The sequence below is a fragment of the Trifolium pratense genome, linkage group LG6 (genome assembly GCF_020283565.1).
Source record: "Trifolium pratense cultivar HEN17-A07 linkage group LG6, ARS_RC_1.1, whole genome shotgun sequence".
Lineage (NCBI taxonomy): Eukaryota > Viridiplantae > Streptophyta > Magnoliopsida > Fabales > Fabaceae > Trifolium > Trifolium pratense.
In genome coordinates this window covers 32,508,543-32,530,904 of record NC_060064.1, presented here as the reverse complement: position 1 = coordinate 32,530,904, position 22,362 = coordinate 32,508,543, and the positions used below count along the sequence as shown (strand labels likewise).

Genomic DNA, 22,362 nt, shown 5'->3' with positions numbered 1-22,362 from the left:
AGCAGAGGCCAGAGCCAGAGGACACTTGAACCGGTTGCTTTAGCTTATTCCAACGTGTTATGGTTGCAATAAAACAGAAAAATCGGATATGTAAAAATGATTTTGATGCCGGTGGAATTGGCGTATTCCCATCACAGAAGCCTACTATCAGAGCCCAAATGCTTAAAACTGGTGTGCAACATTTAAAGAAGAGACTAATAATGCATCATACTCAAATATAAGATAGTTATTACTACATTTCTCTGCATAAAGAAATAGTTACTGCATTTCTCTGTCTAACATAAATATAGTAGCTAGCAATTTTGCAAATAGAAAGAGAATCAACTATCAAAATAAAATTTATGAAACAACATTCATAGTATCAAATGATTTCTTTATTTGTCTTATACATAATAACAGAAGCCTCACAAAACGACCAGTTTGTTTGAGTACAAGGTAAATACTTAACAACCAATATCATATAACTCTTTGGCAGGAATAAGAAAAGGATTAGTGGTTTATTTCTCCAATTGGGACACTACTTTCTTTATAAATTATTGACTTACCCCAATATCTATATCCTACAAAATTGAGCTCCTCGGCCTATGTTGCATGGGTACTCCATTTTAGACCGAGTACCGGTACCGGGTACGTACCGGGCATCGGTACGCGTATGGTACTCCCCCGGTACGCACCGACGCCGTACCTATTTTTTTTTTGTTTTTTGCAACGGGTACACGCGTGGTACACCTGTGGTACTCGCGTGGTACACCAATCCAAAAAAACACGATTTTTTTTCTCCTTTTTCTTTTATTATTAGTTTTTTTTATAGGAAGATTTACGTTTTTTATTTGTTTATAATATAAAGTAGCAATTATTGGTAAAAAACAATAACAAAGTAGCCGCCGGAATTATTCACTCATTTATTGAAAAGGAATAGACTAAATTTAAAGAGAGATGAAGATCTAGTTTTTATTCATACCAATTTTCGTCTTCTCTCAAGAAAGAGAAATATTAATATTTATAATGAAAGTGCAACAAAAATGTGGGATATTCGTAGAGATGAATGAGATTTATTTAATATATAGTTGTTATTCTTGAAATTGCTAGTCTTTCTCGCGGTGAACCTAACTAAAGGTCACTCTTTTTAGTGATGATGAAGAGGGAAATAATTGACTCTTTTTGAGCTAATTGGTTTTTAATTTCATATTTTGTTGTTTCTAACAATTTAAATTACATTTAAAGTGTGTTGTGATATTTTTTATGTTTAATTATTTGTTTTAACAATATAACTATATTATTTGATATATATAATTATATCTTTTAAAAAAATTATAGGGACGTACCCGTACCTTAATTTTTCTAAAAATGTCGTACCCCGTACCGGTACCGGTATCGGATACCGGTACCGTACCCGCACCCGGGCAACATTGTCCTCGGCCATCATAGTGCAGAAATCAAAACAAACTTGTTTTCCATTGTTTAGTGTAGGGAATATGTATCCCTTCTTTCCAGCTTTGACGGGACGATCAATGCAAGGTAAGGGAGAAATATTATAGAGTTTAGTCCATGATTCTTTCACACCAAATTCACCCAAAACTGATATATGAAAAGTATTTTTTTTCCGCACAAGCTGAGATTAAAGCAATGGACCCGGACAACACCAACAAGTCTTTCCAGAAATAATCATCCTCTAAAGATATGGGTGTTATATGAAATATCTCATTGCTTAGGTCAATTGATAATAGATATACTTCATTATAGTTATTATCATCATAGCCCTCTTCACCCAACCAATGACACACTTCATCATGACACACTCCTTCTTCTCTATAATTATGTGGGACATTAAAAGCAAGTTTCTTCCAAGAGTTACTCTGTAGGCTATATATCTCCCAGAAGAGATTATAAGATATATCCTCCAACGGCAGGTCATCAATGTCACTATCAATGTCACTATTTGGTTTATGCATTACTTGTCGAATCACCTTAAAGTCATTATTGATAGAATCATAACCAAAACCATGTCGAGTAATTTCAACATTCATATAGCGTACAGATTCACGAAGACTGATAGGAATAACCTTGACTTCCTTGGTAGCTTGATTCCACAATACAACTCTATTATACGGTTGGTAGTAAGAAATTAGACAAAGAACCCCATGAATACTACCGGATCCCACAACATAAAATTCAGGGACAACCTCTTGAAAAGGATTTGGCCAATCTAATTTGGTTTTATTCTCAAACCTCTCACCAGAAAGAGAATGTAGCTCAAATTCATTATTGATATTCATATTTTGAACTTGAAGTAGTAGAAGAGACATATCTTCATAGTAAGAACGATTATGACATAACAAATTTTTTAGGAACAAGCTCATGAAATAAGGGTTTTTAAACAAGAGGGTCCATGATTTGCGTACGCATCCAAAACGGTTCAAAGACTTCAAAGACAATTTTGATAGAATGGAAAATGCAAGATCATCGGGTATATCATAGCTAACCTTTTTAGTTTCTGGCTGCTCAGGTGAAAAATATTCCATCTCCACGACTTCGAGCTTGCAATTGAAACCTTCTTAGTGAAAATACGATTGAGAAATTAGAGGTTGTTTTTCGATGACAAAACTCCGCCTAAATTTTTGTAGATCCTAATTTGGATCTAGCCGGAAGCAATAGCGGTATGCTCTAAAAAAAGTTAAGGGCAACGATATTTGTATCGCCGACTAAAAGGATGCAGAAGATGAGATCCATGGAGCAATTCTTAGATAACAAGCACTAGCTCCCGGTGCAACTTCAAAAAAAAAAATCAAAGATAAGATCGAAGAGAATGAAACGCGTTAGTCAAAATATTTATGAAAACAAAAGAACAATCTCAGTTTTAAATTTAATTATTTTAAAGGTATATTAATTAATACTACTATATATTAATATTGACGCGTTTACCAAGCGTTACTGACGTTCTAGTCGGTTTACATATTGTATCGTGAGGAGTCATATTTGGTCAAATCACATCTTATAATCCTTAATATATCCTTAATATATTAAAATAGAAAACATGAGTTACACAATTAAGCGGCAAATATCCCGCCTAAACACTCTTCTTCATAATTAAGCGGCTAATTAATTCATAATGTCACTTGCCACTATGTCAATCACTACAAATTTAAACATTTTTACCTTTCCAAAATCTCACCGTCATTGAAAACCCAAAACTTTCTCCCACTCCTTTATATTCTTCTATTTGCTTCTTAAAATAACTATTATAATTTTTAAATTAAATGTGTTATTTGTTTTTATATAATTAATGAATTTTTGTTCTGTTTCTATAAAAAATTCTCATGTTTTCATCTAAAAAAATTTGTTTTATTTTTAGTCCCTAATGACTAATTTATATCATTTAATATCAATGTTATCACACTTCTATGTTTAAGATGTGTCTATGTTAGGTTTATATATATTATATATTATGTTAATCATATATAAGTCCATTTTATGTTCAAAGCATGTCAAAATTGTGTCCACTATCGACTAAAAACAAAACAAAAAATATTTTAAGAGATGAAAAACATGTAATTTTTTCTTATAAGGACAAAAATAAAAATTCGCTAATATTGTAGAAATGAACAAAATATTGAACCCTAATTTTATTTTGTTAGGTTCTTTGTTTTGTACTCTTCTATCCCAATTTATAAGAAAAAAACTACGTTATTTTTGCGTCATGAAATTATATTTCGAGACCTAATGAGTATATGAATTCTTTTTTCTCTTTTGTGCTAACATAATTCAAATAAAAAACATAATTTTTGGATGAAGCATCAGTGTTTCATGGAGGAAGAGACACTTTCACTAGAAGGCCCTCTATTTCTTTTTAGTGTCTTTAAATCTTCAATTCTACAATTTAGGTCTTGAACGAATTTATTATCAATTTTTCAGGACAAAAATTGTTAGTTTGATTCAATTATATTTTGTTCAAACAAATACTTCCCCCGTACCAAAATATAAGTCGTTTTGAATTGGATCCTTTTTGGCTATCATGATTCTTGAGTGTGGAGCTGTAATCTTCTTTGTGTATATATGCCCGTTTCTAGGTCGAATATGTGGAGGATAAAGTGGTTGATATAGTTAGATATTTCATGGCAACTTATGTTTTAAATTTACAATAATGGAAGTTGCATCTTAGGAGACCAGCTTTGTTTTAAACTCATAGCCTTGGAACTGATTGGATTGTACTGATTTGAGGTATTGGAGTTATTAGAATAGGCTTGCGTAGTGAATTTTGCTCCCGCATAACATAATCTTGCAACTTGAGAAGTGGGGAGACCTTTTCTAACTTATGAGATCTAAAAGTAACATTGAAAGATCGACTTTGCTATATGTATATATAAAACTTATCCTTTCATACTTGAAACATTTTTCAAAGAAAATAAGACAAAAATAAGTTAAGCAAAACGAAGCCCAGAGGATATGCATTTTTTATGAAAGAGATATATGCTTATTAGTTTAGGGATGGCAATGGGCGCCCACGGGTGCGGGTTTGAGTGATACCAAACCCACACCCGAAATCAACACCCAAACCCAAACCCAAACCCAAATCTGTTCGGGTGGCAAAACCACACCCACGCCCACACCCATTGGGTTCGGGTTTTTTACACCCAAACCCAAACCCACAACACATTTTGTACTACTTTGCAAATTTAAGCAAAACAAGGTAAATTTAAGCAAAAACAATGGAATTTAAACATATTGTCAATCACTTAGCAAAAACATAGGTTTAAAATTACAAAGGAATTTAAAATTACAAAATAGTCTTTCAAGAAATTAAATTACAACTAAACCAAAATTAAGTTCTTCCAACTTTCAAGCAAAATTCAAACACAATTTTGGTTTGTGGTTTGTGAAAAACCTAATTTTACTTTTACACTTATATATATATATATATATATATATATATATATATATATATATATATATATATATATCTGGGGGTATTTAGGTAATTTTAACATGTTTCGGGTGGGTGTATGGGTTTCGGGTGTGGGTTTGAGTGATACCAAACCCACACCCATATTTTCGGGTGTCACCCAAACCCAAACCCAGTCAATTCGGGTTTCGCCCGTTGACTTGGGTTTGGGTTCGGGTGGATCTCACGGGTTTGGGTTTTTCTGCCATCCCTATATTAGTTGTTTTACAAGTTAAATTTTATTTTTCCAATACATTGTATAGAAAATTCCATTTAATTTCCTTTAATTTACCCCGTGCGTTGCACGGGTACACAAACTAGTTGTCTATGAAGATATTATAGGGATTAAAAATATATAAAAGTGACACTATGATTTAATTGTATCGACAAGAAATAGAACATACATCTATGTAATTCAAGACTAGAACTGCACCAGGACTTTTCACCTCCCTTAGGAATAAGGTAATCTAAGTCTCAGATTATTAAGAAATTTGTGGTGAAAATGGAGTAATCATTCTTATATTCTTTCTGTTACAGTGATCAATAATAAATTTTCCAGTACTCAAAATTGTTTCCTTTTGTTAGAAATGGTAAGGTACATATCATTTAGCTTGTGAATATGTAATTTCATGTCAAACACAAGCATTCCAAAAAATTGAGTGGCTGTTGTATCACATAATAACTTGACAGTAAAACTTCCACATTTCCTTCCAAAAATTACCGAACTTCAAAAACATAACAAAATACAATCATATAATATATAAGTGACTTTGTATCACATAATACTATCATACAACAAAGTTTGAACTACATTCATTTTATTTAGTACAACATATCATACTTATGCATCCTATATACAGCAGCAAAGACTCAAAGATTTAATCCGGGAAGCTAGCCAAAATACAGCAGCAATGCATTCATCCCATAAAAAAGGAATTGAACATCCTGAAACAAAATTCAAATTCATTATTTTGAATCAACATCATTGATTTTCCATTTGTAGACTTTGAAGATTTACTTTTATACTTATCTTATGAAACAAAACTTATTATTTTTGTTGATTTTAAAAAACTAACTTATAAGTTATAACCTATCTTAAACTTATTTGATGACAAAGACAAATCATTGAACACTGATAATGCAATAAAAATTGAAGAAATGCTTTAGTTAAACATGGGAAAGGATTCCCTCCCGTGGAAATTTAACTGGAGATTATATCCACCATTAAACATGTATCAACAGTGTCATGTCACTATAGAGAACCCCTACCCGTTAAACATATATCAACAGTGGTAATATATCTTCAAGATAATTACACATGAACGAAAGGTAGACGGACAATAAGTTGGTCTACTAAACCTTTCTGTATAGCAACTATCCCTAGGCAAAATGTATTCATGATTCAGTTAAACCATAAAAATTAAAATAGAAGAGTAAGAAAGAACAGTAGTACCTGCCATCATTTTAGAGAGTTAGCCAGCCAGGTACATAGATCACTGCTTCCACCACTTGAAGATTCTTAATATTATAGCATTCAGGAATTTTGAGTAGGTTTCTCTCCAAGAAGGTAGAAACAATATTGAGCCTACAAAGCCGACGAAACCAGTGAAGAATCCTATCCCCATGCTCATGAATAATGCTTCCAAAAATATTGAACTGTCATCTCTTTCATCAGTTGGTTGCACTTGATGTTCTGGCGTCTCTTCTGGACATTTTATATCAAGTGGTTCTCCGCAGAGATTGGAATTTCCTTCAAAACTTGAAGAATTAAAGCTCTGCAACTGCGTTCCAATTGGAATTTTTCCATATAGCTGATTGTTTGACAAATCCAACATAGTGAGGCGATCAATCTGAGCTAGACTGGAAGGAATTTTGCCTGACAGATGATTTCTTGACAGATCAAGAAATTCTAGTGATTTGAAGTTTCCTATCTTTGAAATGATTTCTCCACTGAGATTATTCCTCGACAAATTTAAGGCAACCAATCCAATTAAGTACTCCATTTCAGTTGGCATTTTACCTGTAAGATGGTTGCTTGAGAGATCAATGCTTTTTAAGAACTTATCTACATTTTTGTAACGTTGGTCTACACCTTTCCACATCAAGTATAAGTCAAAATCATATGAATCCATATAAAACCCACCGCCAGTTAAATTGATTTTATACAAATGATCCGTTGATGTAGTTAAGCTCCTAGTGTCTTGAGTCATTGAAGTAAAATTCTTAACACATGCTAGAAATCCACCTGATAAGTTATTTAGTGACAGGTCCAAGACTTGAAGTTCTCTCAAATTACATAGGTTTGAAGGTATACTTCCATAGAAATTATTGCACCGGAGACTTAAAATTACTAATCGGTGTAAATTGTCTCCGATCCATGAAGGTAATGGACCATAAAATTTATTTTCTCCAAAGTCCAACAAAGCCAGCTTGTCTCCTCCAATCAATGAGGAAGTAAGTTTTCCACTCAAACTATTATTTCTTAAGATAATAGCTTTCATGTTAACAAGGGCAGCCATTGAGAATGGAATATTTCCGGACAAATTATTATTACTCAGATCAACAAACTGTAATGAGGTTAAATTATTCCAACAATCAGGCAACTCACCCGTTAGTTGATTGTCTGACAAGTCCAATAAAACCAAAGGTTGAGCCTTACTTTTGCTGCATAGAAAGGAATCAATATCTGAAAATTTATTGTTCGAAAGATGCAGTACTCCAGCTTGCAATAAAAAAGAAGGAATGGAACCTTCAAGTTGATTTGAACTCAAATCTATTAAAGGATAGTTGGTAAGATTGAGTTCCAAATTGGGAAGCTTGCCGGTGAGATTATTGTTTGTAATACTCATGATAGCTAGTGTTTGCAATTTGTGCCAAAACCAAGTAGGTATTGGAGATAGATTACTCACATTTGAAAGGGAAAGAAAGAGTAAGTATTTTTGTGTTCGGATCCAATTAGGAAATCTTGAATTCAGATTGCAAGATGATAGACTTAAATCTAGTAATTGAAAAGGAGGAACCCAATCATTACTAATATTTATAGTCAACCGATTAAGGGACAAGTGTAGAATGATCAATTGGGAGAGGTTTGTAAAATGGGATTCAGAGACTACCCCGTCAAAAGAGTTTCCACCCAACCTCAAAATCTCTAACTTTGTAAGTGATATGATGCTTGTAGGTATTTCTCCAAATAATTTATTCCTAAAGATCCGTAAGATTCTCAAAGATGATAAAGTTGAAATGTCCCGTAACGTGCCTGAAATGTAATTTTCCTCCAACACCAGTTCTTGTAACGAGGACACATTTCCATTGCATTTGGAATGATTAGTATGGGTAAAACTTGAAATGTCTCCACTCAAGTTATTATCCATAGCCCAAAATGCTTGCAAAGTGCAAATATTCCCGATGGATTTTGGGATCTCTCCATCTAGACGGTTGCTTGAGAGATTGAGACTTACAAATGAATGCATTTTGTTTCCAACATATTCAGGAATGCTACCTTTTAATATGTTATCAGAAAGGTCAAGGTGTTGAACATTGAAGCTGTAGTTAACCACCCAACGGAATATCATCGATGATGTGAAATGATTTGTTGATAGATCAAGGACGGTTAGAGAACTATTGGAAAAGTTTGAACGAGAATCAAATAAAGGAAGAATATTAGCATCAGAAAGGCTACAGCCACTTAGATCCAACTCTGCAAGGCTCGGAAGCTTCGCAAGGAATTGTAGGGTGTGTTGAGAAGAATCGTTCAAATTTTGAACTCCACTTAACTCAAGATTTCTCAAAGCAAAGAGATTTGATATCCATTCAACATTGCCATGAATTTGGTTGTTGATTCTAAGATCATAATTGGAACTGAGTTTAAGAGACTGCAATAATGAAAGATTTCCAAGTTGGAAAGGAATGGTGCCAATGAGCTCATTGTATCTGAGATCAAGGTGTTGTAGTTGTGAGAGATTTCCAAGTTGAGAAGGAATTTTCCCACCATAATTACCATTTGAGAGAATAAGATATCGTAACTTGCTAAACAAGCCGATAAACTTTGGGATTTGACTGGCAGTATTCAAATAACTGAGATCTAGATATTTTAGATGATGTAGCTCAGTTATTGAAGGATTTATTTCACCACTCAAATGATAATTATCAAAACCATGTAGATCAAGCTTTTGAACATAGCCGGTTTGATTGTTGCATTGAATTCCACTCCATTTGCAACAATCTGCATTTAGACCGTCTTTCCATGTAGACAACATGTCATACTCGTCTTGAAGGTTTTGTTTGAACGTGAGGAGTGCGCGTCTCTCCATTTCTTTGCACTTTGTTTCTCCATTCTCTATTGCTGAGTTGAATCCAACAATGGAGGACAACACCAACAATGCAATAATCCAGTTTCTCATTATAATTTTCACCAAAAAAATAAAATTGAGATTGTTTTCTTTTTTTTCTTTTTGTCAAGAAATTGAGATTCTCTAATGGATACTATATCGAAGAGTTATGCAAGTGTATATATATATAGAGAGAAACGGTGTTCAAGAAATTTAGTCCAAAAAAAAAATTGTGTTCAAAAAATGATTTTTCTTCCTGCTTTCCATAATCTTAATCGTGTAATTTTAAGCATTCTTTTTCTTTAATGAATTTCATTATTTGCTTGCCCATTGGATGACAAGTTTTTGTGGATGACAATATTTTGTACTGATTAACATTTTCCACATCCACGTTACTATCAAACATTATGTATTATTTCTTGATAATTAATTTTGCTTCTTTTAAAAGTGGAACCAAAACATACACCAAAAAGTAAGTCGTCTAACCTGGCCTGTGTGGAAAGGGCAAAAGAAAACATCAAAATGGACATAATAGACCGGAAAATAATGTCTTGTAAGCCATTTTATACGTTAAAAAATTTAGTGGATAAAACAAGTGATAAGGTTCCGTGACATGGATATTGTGCAAATTTGAAAGCAAATGTTAGACTTGGTGACATTCTACCCTAGACTTGGAAAATTGCTTCATCTATAATGGAAGACTTGGAAAAAGGTATTTCACTTATAAGTCTTTCGAATTCGGAGAATCTTGGACCATAGAGCATTAATTTTTGGCGGTTGAATTGAGCAAATATAAATTAAAAAACAAATGTAAAAGGATATTCTTAATTCATAATAAAATTTAGGTGAAATTACACTAACCTTCTCTAAAATCTATCTAAATATCACTCATGCCCCTATATTTTAATAAAATTACTAACCTCTCCTAAACTATAACACGATTTCTCTTCTGTTTAAAAAGGTACTCGAACTTAAATTTTCAACAAAGTCGTCTTGATTATTTTCCTTTTCAAAAGTCTTCTGTTTAATAAAATTCGTTATGATTTTCCTTTTCAAAAGTGGTGAGATTATTTTCTTTAGTAAACATGAATTTATAAGAATAATGGTTATGGGAACATCATTGACATTTGAAGAACAACTTGGTAGAAAGAGAGTCAAATTTACACCTTACTTTTAGATATGCATGCAGTTAATTTTTTACGATCAACCGTGTTTTTTACGAATGTGATTTTGCCTGACTCTAGTCTGAACGAATGTGATTTTGCCTTACCTTGCAACAATTATCATTTCTTAATGCCTGAAGATTGTCACCATATAGAAAACTTCCAAGAGGAGCGTTGTTCAATAAATCCATAGTGCACACACGACTCTAGTCCAGAACTCGGATTCTTCCACTACTAAGTTGTTTTCCATTGTTTAGTGTAGGGAATATGTATCCTTTCTTTCCAGCTTTGACGGGACGATCAATGCAAGGTAAGGGAGAAATATTATAGAGTTTAGTCCATCATTCTTTCACACCAAATTCACTCAAAACTGATATATGAAAAGTATTTTTTTCCGCACAAGCTGAGATTAAAGCAATGGACCCGTACAACACCAACAAGTCTTTCCAGAAATAATCATCCTCTGAAGATATGGGTGTTATATGAAATACATCATTGCTTAGGTCAATTGATAATAGATATACTTCATCATAGTTATTATCATCATAGCCCTCTTCACCCAACCAATGACACACTTCGTCATGACACACTTCATCTTCTCTATAATTATGCGGGACATTAAAAGCAAGTTTCTTCCGGGAGTTACTTCTTAAGCTATATATCTCCCAGAAGAGATCATGAGATATATTATCCAATGAAAGATCATCAGTATCACTATCATTGTCACTATTTCGATTATGCAATACTTGTCGAATAACCTTATAGTCATCATTGATAGAATCATAAGCAAAACCATGTCGAGTAATTTCAACATCCATATAGCGTACAGATTCACTCAGGCTGGTAGGAATAACCTTGATTTCCTTGGTAGTTGGATTTCACAATACAACTCTATTATTTGGTTGAGAGTCACAAATTAGACAAAGAACCCCATGAATACTACCGGATCCCACAACATAAAATTCAGGGTCAACCTCTTGAAAAGGATTTGGCCAATCTAATTTGGTTTTATTCTCAAACCTCTCACCAGAAAGAGAATGTAGCTCAAATTCATTATTGATATTCATATTTTGAACTTGAAGTAGAGAAGAGACATATCTTCATAGTAAGAACGATTATGACATAACAAATTTTTTAGGAACAAGCTCATGAAATAAGGGTTTCTAAACAAGAGGCTCCATGATGTGCGTACGCATCCAAAACAGTTCAAAGACTTCAAAGACAATTTTGATAGAATGGAAAATGCAAGATCATCGGGTATATCATCATAGCTAACCTTTTTAGTTTGCGGCTGCGAATGTGAAAAATATTCCATCTCCATGACTTCGAGCTTGCAATTGCAACCTTCTTAGTGAAAATAAGATCGAGAAATTAGTTAGTCAAAATTTCAAGACTAGAACTGCCCCTGGACTTTTCACCTCCCTTAGTAAGACATTTGTGGTGAAAATGGAGTAATCATTCTTGTATTCTTTCTGTTACAGTGATCAATACTAATAAATTTTCCAGTATTTAACTTGTGAATAAGTAATTTCATGCCAACCACATTACAAAAAATTGAGTACCGTAAGTCTCACAATCATGCAATCAACACTAACATACAACAAAGTTTGAAGTTTGAAGTTTGAACTACTGAACTACATTCTTTTTATTTAGTACAAAAAAGAATACTTATCCATCCTATGTATGTGTAAAAACTACAGCAGCAATGCACTCATCCCATAACAAAGGAATTGAACATCCTGAAACAAAATTCAAATCCAAATAAATAAACATCACTGGAAATAAATAAATAAATAAATAAGCAAGTAAAAAACTAACTTTTATACTTATTTTATGACACAAGACTTGTTCTTTTTGTTTATCTTAAAAAATTAACTTATACGTTATAACCTATCTTAAACTTATTTGATGAACAATTTTTTTTATCGTTAACTAGGTATCCTGTGCACGCAACTGTAGAGACTAATCTCTTGAGCCTTGTGGGGCCCAAATGAGTGGCAAACTCTCCCTAAGAGTTTTAACATTGTTGCATATGCCCAAGCTAGGGATTGAACTCGGGACATTGGTTAAGCTAGAAGAGACATGTGTCATCTCATCTAAATGTTCTTAGGTTTTGATGACAAATCTTTGGACACTGATAAATGCAATACAAATTGTAGAAATTCTTTAGTTACACATATATAGCGATGAAAATTACACATGAATGAAAGGTGGACAAAAAAGTTAAGTTAGGTTTGATCCAAAATTTTAATAAACTATCAGAGTTTTCCAAGATTTATTGACCACCAGCCCCACATTTATATATTGGGATTCAATTCTTTATTTCTTACTCTTACTTTTGATTCCAGACGCTTGCTCTGTTTTGGTAAAAATAAGCTATAAGCTAGCTGATAGCTGATAAGCTAGCTTATAGCTGAAAAGCTAGCTTATAACTGATAGTTGATGGCTGCTAGCTTATAGCTGAAAAGCTAGTAGAATAAAATTAAAGTGTTTGACAAATTTAGCTGTTGTAAGTACAAAATAACATAAAAATTCATAGTTAGTGGGTAGTTTTTTTTTGTAAGTGTTATGGGTAGTTATTATAATTTTTAAAAAATAAATAAATAAAATTAATGAGGGTAAATATGAAATAAAATGAAAAAACTATAAGCTCATACGCTACTTGAAATAGCATCTCAAAAAACGTTATAAGTTAGTTAGAGAAGTTTGTTACCAAACACTTCACATTTTTTTCAAACAAGCTTATAAGCTAGTTCAATAAGCTATAAGCTAGCTTATTGAACTTACCAAACAGTGCCTTAATATAAATTATTTTCGATAAAATGTGACATTCTTTTTTATTTGACAAGTAATTTAGTGGCTAGAATTTTACTTTTTAAACCGAATAAATGAGAGTACGAACCCTAATGCTGCATATTACGAAGGGAGTTGGTAATTCGAAGTTCGACCATGAAAAAAATAAAATCTAGCAAAAAAAATATTTCTACCAAAAATCAAACTCGGATTTTCACAAATTTCTTTATGGGATCTAATTGATTAATCATTTGAGCGATAAAAGTGAATTTTTGGAGGGGGTATATAATAAGTTTCATTTTAGTAAATTAGTAAAAAAAAAAAAATTAAAAAAAAAAAGTGCAACCAATTGCACTATGTGCACACATTACTAAGCTCACTCTTTTATTATTTTTTTCTCGCTTTGGATTTTCTCGAGAAAATTTTTTCCATCAAAAGAAGAAACGAAAATGGCTAGGTCTGCTAAAGGCAATCAAGATGAAGAATTGGTTGATGATGACGATCAAGACCTCTTCACTGCAAACAATTCTTCTTCTCTCAACAACAATGGTACATTCTCATTCTCTTTTTCTCTATGATTTGATCGTGCAATACCCAACACTGTTTCACGATTCCTTGATTCATGGGTGTTTCAAATTTCTAATCGTTTTCCATTTTAATTGCGTTATGCAATTCAATTTCAACTCAAAATGCAATTATTGTGTTGTGAATTGACAGTGAAGGTGGATGAACCTAACAGAGGGAAAAGGGCTAACCCTCATCGTTCTAAGCATTCAGAAACTGAGCAGCGTAGAAGAAGCAAAATTAATGAAAGGTAAATTTTCATTTTTAAAAAAGTGTTTTTTATTTTATTATTTGTATATTTTGAAGGAAAATTGACGTTGGGCTCTGTTTGGATTGATGAAATGTGATTGAGTGGAATGGAAGGTAATGGAATGTAGTAATAAGTAATTAGGTTCCGATGTTTGGATTTGCAAAAAATGAACGGAGTGGTTCATTTTAAAATATCTAAACAATATTCAGTAATGATTGGATGTTTGAAAAATGGATATATTTTGTGAGGTAGATTTCAGGTTCTTAGAGATCTGATACCTGAAAATGATCAAAAAAGAGATAAAGCTTCTTTTTTGTTGGAGGTACTTGATGCAATCATTTACTTGTATACATTTTAATGATTAATTATATCCTTATAAATTAAATTGGGAATTTTGATTTTTGAATGTCTTTTGTTGTGTAGGTTATTGAATATATTCAGTTCCTAAAGGAAAAGTTACAAGTTTATGAACAATCTTATGAAGGATGGAGTCAGGAGCCAACTAAATTAATTCCATGGGTAATGTATTTAGATTTTAGAACAACTCTTTTGTTGTGTCTGTGTTCAGTTGTGACTTTGATTGCCGATGCATGACCGTATAAGTATGCATTTATGGGTAAAGTACATTTATAAATGCGATCATTGAGGCATAACAAATTGTGAATGTGTTGAAATATCAACCATCGATTTATTTGTGTACGGGTTGTGAATCATATGGGCTTTTATGTAAGTGAAGAACTTGTTTTAGTATAGAAGCTCCTTTAAGCTAGAATCCAGTTCAACTTGAGCCTTGATTCTAAAATTTTCAGGGATCTGGATTCTCGACATTGTTTCTCCTGTTTATATTTTGTAAATTCTGTGAATATATGAGAAAACGTTTAGATTCAAGTGATGCAACTTCATATCTAAAACAGTGTTGTCTAATAATGGCTATAGCGTTACAATAGCACTATAGTGTAGAGGAATTTTAACAAACTACTATCATTCTGCGATACAAGCTTTAATACTTAGTGTTGTCAGTTAGAGGTTACCGGCTTATAGCAGTGCTATAGCACTTTTGCATAGCGGAATTTGAACTTATCACTATTTGCCGCAATTTGCCATTGATAAACCTGATCTAAAATTTTATCTTTACACGAAACTCTAACTTGAACTACTTAAGTTGTATAACATTGTGAAACTTGTGATTGTCTAATTGTATGAAAATTTATTCATGTTAATATACTGAATGCAAAAGAAACAATGCTAACCTCCAAGTCTTATTCTTACAAAGCAGGGTTGCATAAATGGTCCTCATCTGGCCAATGTACTCAATCGTATGTTATGTTTGATGATGTCAACTGTATAAAATTTATCATTCAAATAATATAAGTTCCTTCTTGCTTAAGATTTTACTATTTTATGGCATTTGGCATCCTCAATGTTATAGTTCTAACAATGACTGGTTGTCTCGTAAAGCCTTGAAATAATAGCAGCGGCTCTTCTAAATTTTACTGTTTAACCTTTTTTTTTCCAGAGAAATCTTCATGGACCTGCTGAAAACACTACGGATGCTTCTCGAGCTATTCAAAATGGGTCTATTCAAAATGGTATGGTGACTCAACAGATGATGGAGTTGCCTGTATCTAATGCTGACATGGATACCAATCTCCAGCATCAAGTATGGCTTAGCAAACCAAACAAGGACTATATTGTTCCAAATAATACATTGAAGGATCAAGAGGAGATGAAAATTGAAAGTGGATCGGAGTCAGATAGCGTCTCAAGTGCCTATTCTCAAAGGTGAGTTTCTTTGATAAGTTTAGTCTCAAGTGCAACACTTCTTCTGTGAAGCTCCGTTCCCAAGATTACCAACATAGCTGTATGTATTATTGATGTAAAACATTCATCACTGAAATCTGACAGGTTTCTTCTATCGAAAATATGCTAAAATTTTCCATTCCACATTCAAATCATGTGTTTGTTGATCACCTTTTTACCCACTTAAATCTTGTCAACTTTGCAATTTGTTAGGACATTATCACTGTTTCAAATTTTATGGTATGACCTATCCCAACAATACATTATCACTAACATTCTTATAAGACACCTAGGCAAGTCACGTTCTAGAAGATTGTAGAAGTCGAGGGAATAAGAGTTTGTTAGCACCCTCCCTGATTTTAGGTGTTTTTTCTGTTATAAAAGAGAAGGGTAGGGAAGTGAGTAAGGCATTGAGAAAACGGTTAGTATCGTGTAGGAGAGTTCTCTCTGAGTTAGGAGTTGTTGGGAACCCAGAACAGCAAAGTAAGATAAACAGTCGACAATAGAGACAACAAATCAAAAGATAACTCTCAACCTCACCTCCCATTCCTTATAATATGGAAAGCGTTACAATCAACCCAACAACAGAAAAATAACTCGCCCCATATTTCCCCTTTTGCCCCTTCTAGAATAAACTCTCCATATTTTGGCCCCAGCTGAGTCATTGTGAATCATTTCATTATTTGGTCTATGTGTTGCCTCACGATGTCTAACAATACTCCCTCCTAAAGCTTGAACCTTGTTCTCAAGGTTAAATGAGGGAAATTGACTTCTGATCATAAATGCCTCCTCCCAAGTTGCTTCTTCTACAGGCCTTCCCTTCCACTGTAACAAAACCTGCATAATCTCTTCACCCTGTTTCTGAACCATTCGAGCAGCTAACACAGGTTCTGGTTCAATCAGATCCGTACCATCACCTTCTAGATTATCAGGTAATGCCTCCTCTTCACTATAGTTTCCCACTGCCTTCATAAATCTTACGTAAATACGCATGAAAGACAGGGTGCACCCTTGACCCCTCAGGAAGTTTTAGTTTGTAAGCAACTACTCCTATGCAAGCCACAATAGGATAAGGACCAAAATACTTCGCCGCCAGTTTCTCATAAATGCGGGTTACAACAGATTGTTGTCTATGAGCACGCAACTTAACAAATACCCATTCTCCCACTTCGACGCACCTTTCAGATCTCTTCTTGTCTACCTGAGACTTCTTTCAATCTTTGTGCTCGTAGCAGATGCGCCTTTAACTGCCGCAATGCTTCGTGTCTGTCTGACAGCTCTCTTTGCACGGCTTCCACCCTTGTCTCACCTATTCCCCAACGTGTCATCACTCAAGGTTCCTCCCGTATACCACCTCAAATGGGGTTCGATCAGTGGCTGAGTTGTATGTAGTATTGAACCAGTATTCTGCCCAGTGGAGCCAACCTACCCATGACTTTGGCTGATCAGCTCCGTTTGGCCGTCAGATTCCGGATGATACGCTGAACTCATCTTTAATTGAGTTCCTTCCAGCTTGAGTATCTCCTTCCAAAAGTAACTCATAAACACCGGATCCCTATCACTCACAATCGACCTAGGGATACCATGTAAACCGTATAACCTCCTTGGTAAAAACATCAGCTATACTTTTGGCTGTGTATGGGTGTTTAAGTGGTAAAATGACAATATTTTGATAGGCGGTCTACCGCTACAAGTATAGCTTCATACCCGTTCGATTTAGGTAAACCGGTGATGAAATCCATGGATAAATCACTCCATATCGCCTCTGGTACGGGCAAGTGTTGCAGCAACCCTCCGGGTGATGCTGCTAAGTACTTTTACCATTGACATGTATCACACCCTCTTACAAATTCCTGCACCGTGTTCTTCATCCCTATCCAATATAAGTTAGCAGCTATTCTTCTCCATGTCCTTAAAAAAACAGAATGGCCTCCTTGTGGGGTAGTGTGGAAACATCATTTTGTAGAAACATCAGCTGAGGTTTCAACGGAGATTGGTTTGACATAACTAACCTGCCCTCATAAAATAAGACTCCCTGATGAAAGCTGAACCCAGGATGTGTAGAAACATCATTTTGTAGGTCAGCAATGATATCTTTGAGCCTATAATCTTGGTGCACCTCTTCCACAACTTGCTGGTGTTCTTCCCAGCATGGATATGAAACCATACTACTCAGCTCCACACCCTCATACATTCTAGATAAAGCATCAGCTCCTATATTCAATTGACCCGGTTTGTAAACTATGTCAAAATTGTATCCTAGTAATTTTGCTGCTCAATTCTGCTACTGTCCAGTCACTATTTTCTGCTGCAAGAGTTCTTTCAAACTTCTTTGATCGGTTGACACGATGAATTTTCTTCCTAACAAATAGGGCCTCCAATGTTGGATAGCCAAACCCACAGCCATCAACTCCTTCTCATATGCTGACTTAGAAGAATTATTCACTCCTAAGGCCTTGCTAAAATATGCTATCGGATTCTTCCCGTCTCAAGATTGCACCTAAACCACTGCCGGAAGCATCACATTCAATGAAAAATTCTTTGTCGAAGTCAGGGAGTGCGAGCACTGGAGCTGTAGTCAATCGTTCTTTCAATGTGTCAAAGGCTTTGCTGCGCTTTCAATCCCCATTGAAACACATCCTTTTTGGTCAAATCAGTTAGAGGGCGAACTCTTACCGTAATCACGAATAAACTTCCTAGAATAACTGGTGAGCCCTAAGAAACCCCTTACTCCCTTCATGTTCTTGGGTATAGGCCAGTTCCTAATATTGATAAATTTGTTAGGATCCACTGCTACTCCTTTGGCTGAGATCACGTGACCTAAGTATTCCACTGTATCTTGGGCAAATAGACATTTCTTTTTATTCGCAGTCAAACAGTTATCTCTCAACACCTTCAAATCTGCCTCTAGCTGAACCATATGAGATGCCCAATCTTTGCTATACACAAGAATATCGTCAAAGAAACACACCTTGCCTCAACATAGGACGAAAAATGTCATTCATCAAACTTTGAAATGTGGAAGGAGCGTTCATGAGTCCAAACGGCATGACTAAGAACTCATAATGACCCTCATGGGTGTGAAATGTCGTTTTATGAACATTGTCGCCCTTAACTCGACCTTGAACTTGGAATGTCGTTTTATGAACATCGTCGCCCTTAACTCGAACTTGAACTTGGGAACCCAGAACAACAAAGATAAACAGTAAACAATAGAGACAAAGGGTGATTGATTATTATTGTGTGAAATTGAATGTTTACAGAGAGGGATTTGTACCCAGATTCTGACCAGGGCTCCTATAGGGTAGCTCACAACTCCCTATTCATAACTATTTCTCAACAAATCAAAAGATAACTCTCAACCTCACCTCCCATTCCTTAGTTACAATCAACCCAACAACAGAAAAATAACTCTCACCCCATATTTCCCCTTTTGCCCCTTCTACAATAAACTCTCCATATTTTGGGCCCAGCTGAGTCATTGTGAATCATTTCATTATTTGGTCCATGTGTTGCCTCACGATCTTTAACAGGAGTTGATAGAACTCTGGTTTATCATTTCAATATGCAATCCTTAGTTGCAAGAGCATCTTGCTTAATTTCCATTCATTAAAGATACAGTTTTATTGATATATTATTTGGGAGTTATCAAAACCCTTCAATACTCCTAATCAGAGAGAATACTCTCCTAACCAACCATCAATGATAAGCCTCCATGAATCCCTCACTCTCCTCTCCTTCTCCCTATAAATTCTCACATTCTAACAAACTGCCACATCAGCACCTCTTCCTCTATAACTTATTCGGCCTAGTTATTGGGCTTAGGCCCAAAACCAGTGTCCTAGCAGATTCGTTGCTTGAAAAAGATAATGGACATACGAAGATGTTTGATTGTTTCTATCCAGAATTGTCTTATTACAGTTGACAACTTGAACTGTTTTCAGTGAAAATCTTCCTGTATCATACAAATTACACAATGAGTGGTGCAACGATATATTTTCTGGGAAATTAACTTTTCAACACATGAATCAATATGAGTAGATATTATTCATGCCACCAATGGATGTTGACCGGTTGTCTTGTGTTTGAACAGAATATTGGGTACTCTCACCCAAGCGCTGCAATCTTCAGGTGTAGATTTGACCCAGGCCAGTGTCTCAGTGGATATTGATGTTGGTCGGCGAGCAAATACTGGGTTGACCCCCTGCCAATATAGCTCAAAGGTTTGTTAATACGTTATTTTTCTTCATTCTATGGCCCTGGAAAATTTATTCAGTTTCTTGTTTATTTAAGAGGATTTTTTGTTGCATTTAAGAGATTAAATTAGATGATCTGATGTTACCAAAATGCAAGGTGGTGTTTGAAAATAAGTGTTTGGAAGAACTTGTAAAAATAATTTGTGATGTGTTCATAAGTTGTTTTAAGTTTATTTTCAGTCTCATTTCAAGATAACTTGTGAAAATGGTGTATGCAAATATTAACCTCTTGGTTCCCTCGTTCTTTTCCATCTGCCTCAAATTATATTTTCAATGAAAAAACTTTCGGAGATTGCAAATTAATATTCAACGTGTATATCTAAATTACAAATAGTATATTGAATTTAAGATTTTTTATCACGTAAGCTCTCATATAAGAAACACTTATGTATGCTATTATCTGTTCTAAATTATGTTTTAAAAACTGCATGAACCGGGCAGTCCAACCAATTGAACTGGGAACTAGTCAGTTTGCCAGTTTGCTTGATCACGGTTATATTGTTGTCAAGATTGAACCAGGTTGAGCAAGTTGAACCGGTTCAAGTGCGGTTTGTTCAACCGATTTTTATCTTTTTACATTTGTTTGTGCTCCGGTTCAACCATGGTTGAACTAGTTGTACCTTGAATCAGAAGTCTCACCAGTTCGATTTTTAAAATATTGGTTCTAAGGATGTAGACCTTCATTTATCCTTAAAAATCATTATTTATAAATTATACCCTTTTTTTTTTGTTTCAGGGTCATCATGAAAATCCATTTGTGAACAATCAAGCAATGGCATGTTCAGGAATGGATTACTTCAGTGAGGATTCTGAACAGAGTCCAAAGAGGTTCAGACAAGAATCAAGCTAGTGATTCACTTCATGTTCATTTTGTGCTGTTTAAATATTATTATTATTTTTTGGTGTTGAGCTGAGGGAAAGTGGGATTAAGGGTAGGTGAAGTTATTTTTGTCATGCCGTGTAGATTTAGATAAAATGTATATTTCATGATTCTGGTTTTGAAATAAGCGTATGGAAGTATGGAAGAGCTTATTTACAACTTATATAAAGTTATGAGACCATCACTTGTGTAAGTATTTTTGGAGAATTTATGAAATAATTTAGGTCTGTAATTGTTTAGTATTCTCTTTATAACAGGTAAGTATTCTCTTGTTAGCTTTTAATTATAATTGCATAGTGCATTATTCTTATTTAAACTAATTCATATTTGTCATTTTAAGCTGAAATTATGCATTCAATGACAAGATCAAATTCAAAGTGTAAAGCATATATGTGAATGTGATACACTAAGGTCAAATTATGCATTCTTATTTAAACTAATTCAAAGTGTATAGACAGAGTGAAACAAACTTTTTAATTAAAGCATTTGTAAAAGAATCTTGCTGCTGCATATCATTTCTCTAAAGTATTTATGCCAACACTTATTATTTTCTCGGCAGAGAAAGGTGCTTATTTTTTCTTAATCCACTTTTATCCAAAATTAAATAATTATAATTAGTTAATAGAGTAGTAATTAAAATCAAGAGACATAGAGAAGGGAGTAAAAGGAGTCAGTAGACCTTCAAAACTTATTTTTGAAGTTTATGAGCCTTAACTTTAAGATTTCGTGCTTCGGAGGAACTTAAAATTCTGAGATGAAATTGGCATGCTTTGGGATCGATACAACCGACACTTTGTTTTCTCGGTTCTTCGTGCCTATCGTCATCATCAAGTCAGAGGAGGATACCAACATTAGTAGTTTTCAGGGGTTTTGCATGACTGTCTCATTATTTACTTTGTTAACAACATCATTTAATCAGTTCGTAAAAAACTGTTCTATCTATAAACAGTTCGTAAAAAACTGTCATTAGTATCTTGGCTTATCTTCTCAGTCATGTGTTGCTGATATTTTCTCAGTCATATCATATGTTCAGCTGATTTAAGTTCAGCTAAGGATGGGCCTTCCCTAGGAGAGTTTACATGCTTTTTAGTAATTTTCTTTATTCATTCAACAACATAATTTATTTATGTATAAAATAATGTATTTTTGTTGTAAAGGATAAATTATTAATTGATACAATTTATTTTAATTAGAGTGTAACTAACTAAGAGGGTGAGTTAGTGTAACTAACTAATTAAGAATGTGCTCATAAATTTTTACTTAGATTGTGTATATGCGTGCGTACGTGAATTAAAATAAATATTTATTGAAATTAAATATTCATTGTATATTTAATGTATCTGTCTTGTAATATAGACCAGATACATTAAATATACAATGAACCTATCA

The 22,362-nt window shown here is 34.1% G+C and overlaps 2 protein-coding genes and 2 pseudogenes across 2 annotated transcripts; 1 reads left to right on the top strand and 3 right to left on the bottom strand.

Annotated features, from left to right (window-relative positions):
• Nucleotides 1–489: 489 nt before the first annotated feature.
• On the bottom strand, nucleotides 490–2,522 carry LOC123892120 (annotated as a pseudogene).
• A 2,912-nt stretch (nucleotides 2,523–5,434) lies between these two features.
• LOC123889991 (receptor-like protein EIX2) lies at nucleotides 5,435–9,548 on the bottom strand. The gene is made up of 2 exons (XM_045939528.1): nucleotides 6,393–9,548; nucleotides 5,435–5,884 (listed from the first exon to the last, which is right to left on the bottom strand). The coding sequence occupies exon 1, from the start codon at nucleotides 9,337–9,339 to the stop codon at nucleotides 6,433–6,435; it is 2,907 nt and encodes a 968-aa protein (XP_045795484.1). The 5' UTR covers nucleotides 9,340–9,548; the 3' UTR covers nucleotides 5,435–5,884; nucleotides 6,393–6,432.
• Nucleotides 9,549–10,636: 1,088 nt separating this feature from the next.
• LOC123892119 lies at nucleotides 10,637–11,751 on the bottom strand (annotated as a pseudogene).
• A 1,832-nt stretch (nucleotides 11,752–13,583) lies between these two features.
• On the top strand, nucleotides 13,584–21,262 carry LOC123892712 (transcription factor BIM2-like). Its single transcript, XM_045942568.1, has 7 exons — nucleotides 13,584–13,772; nucleotides 13,941–14,037; nucleotides 14,290–14,359; nucleotides 14,461–14,556; nucleotides 15,554–15,819; nucleotides 19,931–20,060; nucleotides 20,830–21,262. Exons 1-7 carry the CDS (start codon nucleotides 13,673–13,675, stop codon nucleotides 20,941–20,943), a joined length of 873 nt encoding a protein of 290 aa, XP_045798524.1. The 5' UTR covers nucleotides 13,584–13,672; the 3' UTR covers nucleotides 20,944–21,262.
• The last annotated feature ends 1,100 nt before the right edge of the window (nucleotides 21,263–22,362 follow it).

Coding starts and splice junctions, on each gene's coding strand:
- LOC123889991 (XM_045939528.1), bottom strand. CDS start 9,339: ATGAGAAACTGGATTATTGCATTGTTGGTGTTGTCCTCCATTGTTGGA.
- LOC123892712 (XM_045942568.1), top strand. CDS start 13,673: ATGGCTAGGTCTGCTAAAGGCAATCAAGATGAAGAATTGGTTGATGAT. Junction 13,773..13,940: donor TTCTTCTCTCAACAACAATG/GTACATTCTCAT, acceptor GTGAATTGACAG/TGAAGGTGGATGAACCTAAC. Junction 15,820..19,930: donor TCAAGTGCCTATTCTCAAAG/GTGAGTTTCTTT, acceptor GTGTTTGAACAG/AATATTGGGTACTCTCACCC.